Below are 13,006 nucleotides of genomic sequence, written 5' to 3'. Positions count from 1 at the left end.
GGGGCGAGCACAGGCAGCGCGGGGCTCCGCGGGCCGGGGCGCGGGGCGCTGCGGGCACGGCTCCCCCGGGGCAGCAGGGCTGGCAGCGTGGGGCTGCGAAACGGCCCCGCGTTTCCTCCACGCGCCCCCAGTGCAGCGCTGCGGGCTCCGGGCATCATCCTGCACCGACAGTCTTGGGGCCTGGGCAGGTCTGTGCACCCGGGGGCTGGCGCTCTGCAGGCGGACGCCCTCCAGACGCCTCCTTGGCGCTTCCCCAAGCGACAGAGCGATCCCTCAACACGGGCGCCCAGCCGCTGCGAACACGCGGAGGGGTACCGCACACCTCAAGCTCTGTCAGTGATTCCTCGCTCCGCATTGGTTTGCTGATCCTCAAACCAGCCCAAGCTGCCCTCGTGCTCGGAGCCTCCCCGATCCCAGCTTTACTGCGCAACGGCAGCGCTCGGGGTCCGGGCCTCGGTTAGCAGCAGGCTGCACAAAGGGAGCCGCGCACAGTGGCGAGGAGCACAAAGCAGGATTGCAAAACCCAGCAGGAAGCATTTTACAACAATCCTGGGACCTTGCCAAGCTGCGCACACACCCCTTGAAGCTTCTGGTGTCTCCCACAGTCCTAGCAACACCCAGCGCTGCAGCGGAGCGTGACCAACCCCTACGCGTTGCCCAACGCCAGCTCCTCCTTGCCTCAGAAGCTGCAGCYCTCCATCCGGGTAACCGCAGCTCCRCTGCCAGCAGTCGGCTGTTGTTCTCTCTGCTGGTGTCTTGCTGGGCTCGTGCCRTGCCCCAAACACCCTGGGGCACATCGGGGTCCTGTACGAGCAGAGTCCCTAAAACAGGAGTCAGGCAACATGTTAYCAGGTTCTAACAGCTGTGAGAAGCTAAAGGGTTGAGCTCAAGGGCATGAAGGAGAGCAAAGGCAGGCATTCCCCGCAGCAGCTTCGCTCGGAGCACCCGCGGGCAGCAATGGCCTCAGTGGGCCACTTACTCCTCAAAACCCACGTGAAGTACAAGTAGATTTAATCATTCACCCTCTACCAACACTACATAAACACACTCTGCTACCAAAAGCAAGGGAATGCTTTTCCTCACGTCTCCCTAGCAGCTGGACAGGCCCCATGGTGCCCCTGCACACAGGCCGGGTACAAGGGGGTGCCCCATGCAGGCAGGCTGCACCCCAAGACCAGCAGCTCATTGCCTGTGGCCACCAGGCTCCTCTCACTACGTGCTTACCAGATCTGGGCATGGGATGCAGCTGGCAGCCAGGTCGCACTTTGCGTGCTCTCCGGAGCTGGAGGAAGAACAGAGCTACACCAAGAACGGGCAGCAGTGAGTGCTGCTAGCACACAGGGACAGCCCAGCACCCAGCCACCACCTTCACCACTTGCTTCCAGCTCTGGTAGCTGCTCTCCCTGGGGCCCAGCTCGCTTGTCTTGTTCCCTGCAAGTAGGGATGCCAATTTTTGCGTGCCTGTGGGGAGCTATTCTTTCAGCTCCCTTCAGTGGATAGCTAGGGTCTGCTGCTTTTGGGAGACCAACATCGCCATCTCGTGATGGATGGAAACCCTGGCAGCAGGCTAAGCACCCCTGTGCACTCGCTGCCCCACACGCGCGCTGCAGCCCAGGGTGCTGTGCTTTTCCTTCCCTGCCGAGCTGGGGGCTTCAGGCCCTGCATTGCCCCTCTGTCTTTGTACTCGGTACTCCCAAAGCTCAGAGCATCCCCTTTTCCCTCATATAAGCATCTCTCCCAGCTTTGGTCCAGTGCTCATCTATATCTAAGGAGAAGTTCGCTGCTTCTTGCTCTTCTCTCCCCTGCTTCCTACTGAAATTTGGGGCTGAGAGCCTTAATAAGGAGCCCATACCTGARCACACAAAAGCCACCTCCCACCTTCATCAGCCCTATCCTCTTCGTTCACAACCTTTTGATGTAGCAAGAAATCTTAACAACCCTGCAGAGGCAGGGCTGGTGCACTGCCAGACAGGCTCCAGTCTCTACTCAGAGTTCACCTTTCTGTCCCCACCACTGCAGAAAACCAGACTGGGGAGGCTCAGCACAAGTACCAGCCACCAATGGGGTCTCCATGAAAGGAGTTCAGCCTCTGACTCGAACCTCCAGATCCAGCATTCAGGAGGATTTGGGCCCATCTCAGCCCAGAGTATCTAGAGTGATGCTCTCCCACAAACTCTTATGGAGCCCAACCTGGATTACGTCCCAAAACAGAGGAAAGATGGCCAGACTTTTTCCTTAGCAGTGTCTTTATTCTTTTACATTAACACTAGGCACAGAGGACATCCACACGCTACGACAAAAGGCCTGTTTGACACAGYCTACACGCCAGGCCTGAGTCACATTGCCACACAGACCAAAAAAATGAATGGAGAACAAGAAACACAGAGCTTGGGTCTCCTGGGAGAGAGGGATGGGACTCGCCTGCAACTGCATCTGCCAGGTGGGAGAACCAACCCCTTGAAGGCTTTTCAGAGACAGCAGAGATAGAAAGTAACCTGAAATGTGGGTCTTAATTATCCTTCTGGATAGATCTTTGAGCGAGCAGGCTGGGAAGGAGGCTATATGTTAGGCCTACCTAGGTGGAAAGATTGCAGGTTGAAGGCTTACGCTTTACCACTAGGAACAGCTCGCATATCTGGGGTAGCCACTTGCATGTAACCCATTAGCTGCCAAGCACCTGCACCAAAAGGAAAGCCCTATCTCTGCCACTCAGCAGGCACCAGGGTCAGGTGCACACTGCACACACAACACCTGCACCACACAGCCCTCCTCATCCTCCTTCACATGCTCCTCTTCAGCCTCAGGGYGTTGTCCAGGGCGACCAGTTGGCGCAAGAAACCCCGATTAGGGATGATACCACGGTGGTCCTTGACCGTCTTTATGGCTTCTACCAGGGGCATGTGGTGGCGGATCATGAGGTAGGCGAGGACCAAGGTGGCCGACCTGCTCACCCCAACAGCACAGTGCACAAGGATTCTTCCTGGGGGGTGGAGGGAAACAGAGTGGCTGTGTCACAGCAGGTCAAATATCCCAATTTAAGTAAAATTATTCAGAATCTGTCTGCCATGGTTCATCCTGGAGCTCTGGCTCAGGTGTGCTGCCCTCCTGGGTTAGACGTCAGGCCTCAGTGAGACTAGGACTCTGATGCACTGAGGTCCCTCCCTTGGCAAGAGGCATCAGTGCATCATCATCTCCCAAAACAACATAAACATGACCAGACACAGCCAAGGACACTGGCTGGGATTGTAATCTGGGAGGCCAGTGCCCTGACCTAGCCTAAATCCTCTTTGGAAGAGGTGATCCTGCACAGGAAACATCACCCAGGCTAGAAACCCCTTTCCCYCACCCCCTTGTATGTTTAACAACAAGGATTTCAAATCAGCTTCTCACCTGCCCAGGAGGGTTTCACACTTCCCCACCCCACTCCCCACCTTTTTCCCCCAGTAGTTTCTACCACCAACCTTCATTCAGCGCCTGGTGGATGAAGTCAGCTGCAGGATAGAAGTAGGGGCTCATGTCAAAGGAAGGCGAATCATGGGCCTCAATGCCCAGGTAGCGGATGCCCGTGCCCTCATAGTACTCAGCACCCCCTCTCCACTTGCTGTGCGAGGCATTGAGGATGTGGGTGATCCGCAGGTGAGCCAGCTCACGCCGGTTAGCTGCTATATCTCTGCAAGGAAGGAGGAAAGCACAGAAGGTGAAGACTAGATGCATAAGTATGGCAAAGAGGTTCTTGGTTTAACTGACGGTATATCAGAGATCCCTCCCACTCCTCATTGATGGCACTGCTTTAACCACAGGCCTAACATCTATCTCAAAGCCAGAGACAAATCCAGTTATCACCCAAGCAGCTTAGCTTTCATTAAAGAGATGTTTCCAAGGACAGTTTGAGGGCTGTCCTGGGCACACATTTATGGCTGAGACACCTAGAGGCAAAGGAAAAATGCCACAGATTCTTGAGTTTTAAGTCAGTCTCATGGTTCCTGCCTCCTGGGGCTGGCTGCAGAACAGATGCACCACCTCCCACCCTACCAAGAAACACTCTGAACACTCCCTATAGCAGTGCTCCTGTCCATCCTCCTCCTCCTCTCCTTATCAACCCCATCATGTCCTCCTGCCTTGCCTCACATCCTTTTCTCCCCCTAACATTTCCCATCCTTCCTCTCCTAAATTTCCCAATTTCACACATCCCTGAACTCCCTCGTTCTCAGACCCACATGATACATACTGATCTCCCAGGTAGAGTCCTGGCCAGACCTCATCAGCATGATTACAGGCTGTCTTTCCTGTGTACAGCAGCCTTTCAAGCTCGAAGACACTGAGGATGGGATGGTTGTGGCGCTCCTCCCGTGAGCYCCGGCTCGGTGATCTGGTGCCATTCCTGGAGAACCTGGACAGGAAAGCCATTGGAGCTGCCGAGACCCACAAGGCATACCTGTGGGTTCGTGAAGGCCGGAGAGTGGCCTGGAGGTTGCTTCTGCTGCTGCTGCCACCCACGGTCCTGTCATGGAAGCAGTGGAGATGTCATTAGAAGAACTGAGAACCTCTTGCTTCATCCCCTGTGTAGAAACACTGGCCCAAAGCAGCCAAGTCTGATCTTGATGAGGTGGCCATGTAAAGCCAGCTACCCAATCATTCCCAGTGTGAGAAAGTATCACCTATACTCCCTTCCAAGAAGCCATATGAAGTTTATGATGCCAGAGCTAGTCAGTCAATCTGGAGAGGCAACCAGATTGCTGAGTCTCTGTGGACTGAAGTACTGCTCCAGCCTCGTGTCTCTGGGTTGACGCCACATTGGCAAGAAATGCTCTAYACAGGACCACCTTCCTTCTGAGCTGGCTCAGGGGCTCTGCCTGCCAGCACGACAACGCCAGCTCAAGAGCCGATGCTGCCAACCTGCGATCAGAAGTGATGAAAGGCAGCCAGAGCTCTGGGCAAGACACCAGCACTGGGGAGGGGAGGAAAAACCCCCAACAGGTGGAGGATTCCACACAGCACCGTGAAGAGCCTGGCCAGGACCCAGCCTTCCAGAGACCAGGCAGAAAAGGCTGTGGGGAGGAAGAACCTGGATTAACCAAGTACAGCAGTCTTCCTGCTGCACTTGAACATCTAGGACTGGGTTGGGGGTGGGAAGAGTTAATTCCAAGGGATGAGAAAGCTCCTTTTACAGAGCAGATCCTTTAGGATGCAGTTCTGCTCTTAAACCTTTAGATCACCCTGATGCTTGTCACACATCTGCAGAAAACCTCCCTGGACAGCCTTACCCAGGCAGAGCAGTAACTCAGCCCTGCAAGCAAATATTAGTCACAGCTGCCTTTTTGCCTGCTTGCTGCTAGCTGGCACTGACTGAAGCCCCCCTCTCCCCCCCAACCAATGTGAGAATATAATTCTCCATCTCCAGCCACCACACTGCTGCCCCGAGCTACCCTGGAGGCGCTGGSAGCCTGTCCAAGGGGCATCTCATCACAACGCTCTCCTCAGCAGCAGCTCAGCACCAGTCGCTTGTCTCTGAGGCTCCAGAGAAAGAAATGCAACGACCTTGAACCGGCCAGGCTGGATCAGAGCACGGGTCTGCTTTGACATTTTGCCTAAGGCACCAGCCAACAGTACAGAGAGCCTCTAGCCACCTTCTTGGCAGCGCGCATAGGAGGAAAACATTGCACGGGCATGGGGGAACTCAGGGGGAGTCCAGAGACCCACAGATATCTCCCTCCCCAGCTCCCTGTGCAGATGGGCCTGCTCAGACCCTGCCTTTGGCGTGCTGGGGTGCAATGCAGGAGAAGGCTGCCCTGCCAGGACTGCTTGCAGCTGGCACTGGTTAACATAACACACGCTTCCCCAGCATGCGGCACTGGCCAGGTCTGACCCTGACACGTCACCCCTACCCTGATGAATTTTGTATTCCTTRATGCTGGGAATTAAGACTTGGCAAATCACACCTGGAAGGGGCATTTAGCATGGCAGCTCGCCAGGGCCCTGCAAATGAAGCAGGCCCTTAAACCTTGTGTGACCTTGGCTGCAGCCCAGCCAGATGCCACCAGCTCCATGATAACCTGGGTAGCATTAGGAAGCCAATAGCAGAAGGGTCTGAAAAACACCTAATCATCAGYGAGAGGCTATAACTAGCCGAACAGCAGACCCTCTTATTGCTACAGCTGGCTAATACAACAGCAAGCCACACACATTCTGGGATGTAGCTCCAGAAACCTCAGGCATGAAGGAGCCCTCCAGCACCCCGCTCCAGGGCCAGGCCAGTGCCCAGAAAGCTCTGCAGAGGAACTGCCCCATGCCCAGGAGCTCGGAAGAGATCCCAGAGCGCTCCCAGCACCCGAGCCCCTCGGAGGCGTCAGCTGCACCCCTCGCCGCGCAGCCCGCGCCCCCTCTCCCGCGCACGCCGCCGGCCGCCGCTGGAGCCCCTGCCGTGCCCGGAGGGAGGGAGGGAGGGAGGGAGGGGAGAAACGTCTGGAGCTTGCCTAGACGCACAGCGCGATCGCTGAAGAAGCATTGCCGAACAAGCGCAGGCTGCTCAACCCCACACACTGCAGAGACAGACAGACAGACACGCAGGAGGAAGGAGACGCCCACCCATTACTCTACCTTTGCGAGGGCTGTGATTTCTCGGCTCAGACTGGGTGTTGTAGTCAGATCCAGTCGGCCATGTCTTCCTGCTGCCGCTGCCGCTGCGGAAAGGCTGATGTATGAACATCTATTTTAAGCCATGACATGTCCAGAGGCAGATTTGTTTGTCTCATGCCGTGCATGGATGCATACAGSGGGAACGGAGGAGATGGACACAAATATAGAGATCACATGCAAGCATGCACAGACATACACATAAATTCGCATTACTACTCAGACAAATTAACAACAGTCACAATAACATCAAAATTCTCCTGCCAGCTTTGCTCTCACTTCTCCTCCCCCAGCAAACCAAAAGCCACAAGCACGCAGAAAGAGAGAAGAAAATGCCAATGAAGTGGTACTTATGACATGATTACCTATACTGCAAGTCTGTAGCTGTCTCTAGAGGATATTTCCATTTCTTTCTTTATAGYTGACGTCGTGCAGCCCCCTTGCTAGGGTCTGTTTGGCAGAGCCACGGCTTAGTGATATTTTCATTTGCTAATAAGCCCTTGTGAGGAGCAGGAGGGGGCTTAAAACTATTCAAATTCATGTCTAAGGAAATATTTTTACCTGGAGAAAAAAAAATGCTCAAAAGATTGAAGCTTTTCTTGGACATATTCTAAATGACACCATTCATTTCAAAAATGTTGAAATATTTCAGTTAAACATTTTCCAGGTAGAAATTTTTTCTTTTCCCTTTGAAGTGCTGTCTTGCAATTTAAAAGTTTGACTCAAATGAGAAAGGAGCATGCAATGGGAAAAATAACTGAGGAAGAATCAAAAACTGCTGCTCCAGGCCAAACACCACATTCTAAGATGATCCAAAATGACATTTACAGCATTCCCTCCCCCCATTCCTCTTTGACTAGAGGTTGTGAAATTTGACTGTTTTGTTTTCAGCTGAACCTATGACCAGCCCTGGATGCAACCCCAGAAGCTTCAAGGATGAGCTCAGCATTACCAGACACCCATCCTCTCCCATCTGCAACAGAGCACATACACACAGTGAGGTTTAGCTGGGCATTTTCAGCACACGCCGCTGACAGCACAGGTCCCAGAAGAGAAACCCCAAAGCAGGTCCCACCTTTTGGTGCATCACAGACTTTGGGTATTTCTTCCACTTTGTTGTATAGCTAAATGACAGGACAAGGTTGTCAGAGCAGCTGTGGGAGAGGCTAAGAGCATATATGGGCTCAAAAGGCTTTGGACACACACCACCTGCAAGCACAGAGTTAACAGATACRGCCCAGCTGCCTGGCCAGGAGCCACCTTCCTCCTCCTAGCATGGACTCAAAGAGCTTCTGCCCTCAAGAAATCCTACCCTGCAGCCAGCTGCCTCTGCTCCCAGGCAGCGAGGCGCAGTCACTGATCCCACCCTTTGGCTTCCACTCAACATGCGAGAAGTGGCACCCAGAGACCCAACTTACTTTGCCCTCCAGTTTGTTCCAGCTCCTCCATACCCAGGCTCCTRGGGTGCACAGATAACAGAGCAGTACCAGGAGGTCTTGGGAAGTCAAGCTGACCTTGCTCACTGAACTAGCTGTATTTCTGCTGTGCGATGCTGCCAGTTTGGGAAAAGTCCATCCTYTGCCCTGAATAAGGGTCTCGATTCCACTTACCTGCAGGAAGGCTGAACTCTTCACTTCTGCCTGGCAGCACCCCTTCAAATCCCAGCAAATGACGTAAAGGCACGTTTACACTTTCACAGCCCTGAGATACCTTCAGTGTGGACAAGCAGAGGCCCTCTCCCTCCCTGCACCAAAGCAGCATGTTCCCAGTAGCCTGCAATGGGGTTCTGAACAGAAGCGTCTCCAATCTCCATCAAAAAAGGTTAAAACAATCAAAAACATTCTATGTGGAAAAAAAATCAGGTGGATAAATATTTTGGTAGAGTGTTGCTTGTAGGGAACTTGCTGGTCATTTAAACAGAATTAGTGGTTCATATGTTTTTATTCCAATAATACTAATAATCAAAGTGCTTTGCAAAACAGCCTGAAGTTCCCAGCAAAGCCAGTGTCTGTTTCTTAGATAATGAAATCTCAGACACTTTGAAATGTCTGGGCAGCTGCATCAAAGAAAAGTGTCAGTAATTTGTCTTCTTATAAGGGAAGTTTCTCAGACAAAACAGACCTCTCTGCCTCACCTCCTCTCCCTGCTTACTATAAACATCACTGCTGCAGCAGAGACTGATTCACTCCCTTGCTCCCTGGCAGGATTTTATCAGCTTGGTGCATTGCTYTTGAAGCTCCTGTCCTTAAAGGCAAGGAGCAGCTCAGAGCAGTGGAACTGGGCTGCAGGCTCGGTGGGGGCACAGACRCCACTGGGGTTTGCTATGAGTTTCCCATGTTTTGCTCAGTTTCCCCAGCTCCCTCGGATCACCCGAGGGTGAAAATACTGCCTCACATGTTTTGCCCAGGAGGACTCTGAGAAGTTAGAATCATTCTGAGAACTAACTGCCAAGGAAAGGAGAGAGAATTAAAAAGAATCATGAAAGAAACATCAGGAGGCCCTTTTCTTCCTCCCCTCCCCAAGCTACATTTTAGCTCTTCCCCTCTCCTGCCAGCAGTGACTCTCAAAGCTGCTCTCAGGGGAGCATCCCGCTGCCAGGACCAGCCGCGAAGATGCCTAACGRCCTCACTTTCCAAGGAGCTTTGTCACTCTGCAGTGCCCGAGCCCAGAACCAGCAGGACCATCTGGTCCTTAGCAGCTAAGGTTTACGTGGGAGCACAGCCGCAGGAGCGGCAGGGCCCAGATACTCTCTACAGCAATGCCCATGCCTAGCGGGTATCAGTAGGGCTGGACTGTTTTTAATGATAGCGTGGACACAGATTTGCTGTACCCCCGCCGGCAGAAGTCCCTGCTGCGSAGGGTGGGCTGCTCTTACAACAGGGTAGGATGCTGGCAGAGGCAGCTCAGGCATCCCCACAAGAACTGCTGCGCGCAGCAGGCCCGCGGCGCAGAGGATGGAGCAGCTGTTTGCAGCTCAATTAGCGATGGAATCTGCTCCCAGCAGAATAACCAGGGAACACACTGCTTCCAGCTCTCCTCCCCTCTCCTAAAGCGAGCTCAGAGCAGGCAGGAATCAAGATTAGGGGACTGCAAAACCCACAAGTGAGCTGAAGATAAAGGGCAGCTTGGAAGAGTTCACAGATCCAACCACTGGAGGCTGCTCTGGTTATACATAAATCACTACTCTGCATTGTCAAACAAAAAACTCAACGCAAGGAAACAAAGGGCAGGGGCTATAGAGTTTCAGAACTGCTGTTTCCTGGCTTTATACTCCACATGCATGCAAATTCACTACGGTTTTCATAGCCCTGTTTTAAAGATCAGAGATCAATCACTTCATGCACTAAATGCTGCATGTCCAAAAGCCACCTGRAAGGCACAGTTGCCAAACGTTATTATACTCAGTCATAAACAAAGAATCTATGTATTTCATCCAACACGTGCCACTTGGTAAACCTGCCAAAGAGGAGGGTGACAGAGGGAAGGAGTGCAGASGGCACAGATAGCTGCAGCATAACGAGGTAGAATTAAGCTTGCTCTAAGTTAAGAGTCAGGGTAAGAAGGTGGCACTGTCAAAGGGGGTAGCGCAGGGTCAAAGAGCAGTGTTACGGCAGCATGCTAAAAGGGATTTGAGAAAGCACGATTTACAYGGCACTGAACAGCCCCGGAGCAATTGCATGCTCTGCTGAGGAAGCAGTAATTACCAGCTGAGGGGAAGCAAATCCACCAGTCTGTTGCAGGYACTTCTCTATCTGCAGCTTGAAGAAAGCTTTGCAGAGGGGGCATCTGTTACAGGCTACCTCAAAGTACCRTAGAAAAGAAATCTTAAAAGGCCTAAGAACTCATGTGGTCGGTCAATCCAAGGCAGGATCAACTTTATCAAAGCAAAGAAATAAAGAGTAATCTTCACTCTCCTCTTGCCTATATTTAGGTCAAGGATAGAGGTTTCTTCCAGGGCTCCATATAYGCTCTAGCAGTCTGGAAGGAAATGGCAAAACTCAAAGTTACTACCTTCCCAGGAGCTCTCCCAAATCCAGCCCACACTCCTCAGCCTCTCCATTCTCAGTATCTCTGGGACTGTAGCTTGGTGCTATTAAATTTTTCTCCTCACCCCCCAAATAAAAGTGGGCTTCCTGGTAAGAAATGTGATCAAAGGTAATAAACCCTTGGAAAGGAGAACATGTGAGTAACAACCCCTCTGCCAGTTCCAAAAGGGTCAGCCAGAAGAGGAGTTAAAGCCTAGTCACTCAGCTGTTTTGATTCACTGCTAGAGGGGCCACTTGAGTCCTGGCGATGCTGAGCTATTTTCCATTAAAAGAAAGTAAAGGGGGGGGTGGGGAAGAAGAGAAGAGAAGGAGAAAACGGGCACCAGAGTCATTGTCCAACAGCTGTAAAACCCACAGAGCTCCAGTCCGCGAGGAAGCGGCTCTTGTCCAGGGAGAAGGACAGCTGCTTGCTTTGCTGTAAACTTGCAGAGTTTGTGATTACTTAATGGGGAGAGTCTGGATTGCTTGTGGACACATTTTGCCTGTCATCCACTGTCTTGATAATGTCAGTAGAAGCCTAGAATAGATTCGAGTTGTTAGAGTGCTAGAAGGAAAAAAAGCAGCTGAAAAGTTGCTGGCAAAATATGCTGTGAAATCCTGATGCTTTCTGTCTAACTGTTCACTTCAGCTTGTCACATCTTGTTAGCAGAGCAGACTGGAGCACAGTTCAAAACCTCTTGAAGCCAGTGGGAGGTTTGCTGTTGACCTGATACTCATTGAGTTTAAACACTCAAAAAGACGTCAAATGGAAGAGAACTTCCCACATCTACTCTGGAGAGGAGCAGCGCTAAGACATTCATGATCCCCATTAGCAGGCAATCGGAGCTACTCGCACATTTTAAAGGCTAATCTTTTAAGGTGAAGGGCAGATGTATCTTGCATAGCAAAGTGATCCTCAAAATAGAGCTGATCAACACCAGGAACCAGTACCTCAGAAGCAGAGGGTTAGGAACACAGTGTGGGTCCGTCTGCACAGGTCTCTTCCGCTAAGCCCCACCTCTGCGCAGTCCTGCYCAGAGCCACACGTGCAAAGCTGCATGCTTCCACAGCTGAGGGCTGCTGATCTGCGTGACCCCTCTGCCTCCAGGAGCTCATATTTCACTCTTACAAATTCAAAATCATCAGGAAAATCTGCTTTGTGAAGGGAAAAAGAAAAAAAAAAAAAAAAAAAGAGTTACATCTGCATCAGGGTAGAAACCAGGGCCAACTCACTAGCAAATTTGCACCGAGTTCCAAGAGGCCAGGAACCATCTGATTATTATTTCTCCTCAGTGTTTTTGGACCAAGAACTAATCATTATGAAGACAGACAGCAGCATTGCCTTTTTAAGGCCTGTAGCTACTATTAACACAATACATTTCTATTCACTGCATCTATGGTACTAAGCACCCCAGCAGCACAGCTATAATTTCCAAAGCAGCAAGAGCAGCTCAGGAGCTCAAATACAAAGTCAGGGAGAGTTGGGTGCCTAATTCCTTTCAATCTTTTTTGTAATTCCTAGCCTTAGGGCTTTGAGGAAGTGGCTGGCTTGAGTTGATGAAGGCGAAAGCTGTTCCATTAGCAGCTCTGATGTTTGAGACGTTTCTTTCAGTCTGTGATGAATCCCAGCGTCCTCTACCAGACCACACTTGCTGCTAGATCATATTTTCCCTTCAGTGACATTATGTCTTAAACAGGCTTTCACTTTAATAACATTTGCAGTAATGAAATCACCTGGTTGTACAGTCTTAACAGCAAAGCTGTCTCAGTCGGCTACAAAGGAGGATTTAAATGTCACAGAATGCGCTGTGTGTGTCCATCAAAAGACAAGATTTCTCTTTGTTGGGGAACGGAGATGCAACGGTGACTGCTGGGCGTTCGGAGCACAAAGGCTCACTGCAGCTCCTTGAATGGGAAACGAGGAGGGTCGTGGGGAGCGGGATGCGGGACGAGGGAGAAACGGCTAATGCAGAGAGCTTTTGAGATCCCACCCCCGTTACAGGGCTCCTGAGGAGCGCCAAGACCGCGAGTGAAGAGACAGACACGTCTCTACCGCTCATCCTGAGCGAAGCTGGGTCCCAGCCCGCTGGATCGGTAGCAAGTTACTCTGATCGCAAGAACGCAAAGTCCAGCTACGATCTYTGTCTTCCTTCCGCGGTTTAACCAGCTGGATGCCCCTGGAGTCAATGTCTTAACATCTACACGTACAGCACAACTGAGACCAGAATCCACATGGGGACTTCACACACAGAAGAATTTTTTGCTTATTATCAAATGAAGAATGTCAGTAGGGAAAAATAATTACACGGGGTCAACCCCAAACGAACAACTTAAGCTAACAAACTGCA

General features: G+C 51.7%; 1 protein-coding gene across 1 annotated transcript; it reads right to left on the bottom strand.

The window, feature by feature from the left end:
• Nucleotides 1-2,228: 2,228 nt before the first annotated feature.
• Nucleotides 2,229-6,695, bottom strand: DUSP26 (dual specificity phosphatase 26). The gene is made up of 4 exons (XM_085304198.1): nucleotides 6,598-6,695; nucleotides 4,229-4,501; nucleotides 3,462-3,670; nucleotides 2,229-2,980 (listed from the first exon to the last, which is right to left on the bottom strand). The coding sequence occupies exons 2-4, from the start codon at nucleotides 4,405-4,407 to the stop codon at nucleotides 2,781-2,783; spliced, it is 588 nt and encodes a 195-aa protein (XP_085160324.1). The 5' UTR covers nucleotides 4,408-4,501; nucleotides 6,598-6,695; the 3' UTR covers nucleotides 2,229-2,780.
• Between the last annotated feature and the right edge of the window lie 6,311 nt (nucleotides 6,696-13,006).

Source organism: Rhea americana, unplaced genomic scaffold (genome assembly GCF_003343005.1).
Source record: "Rhea americana isolate MKP2758 unplaced genomic scaffold, rheAme1 scaffold_204, whole genome shotgun sequence".
In the NCBI taxonomy this organism is placed as follows: domain Eukaryota; kingdom Metazoa; phylum Chordata; class Aves; order Rheiformes; family Rheidae; genus Rhea; species Rhea americana.
This window is presented reverse-complemented; position numbering and strand designations above follow the sequence as displayed.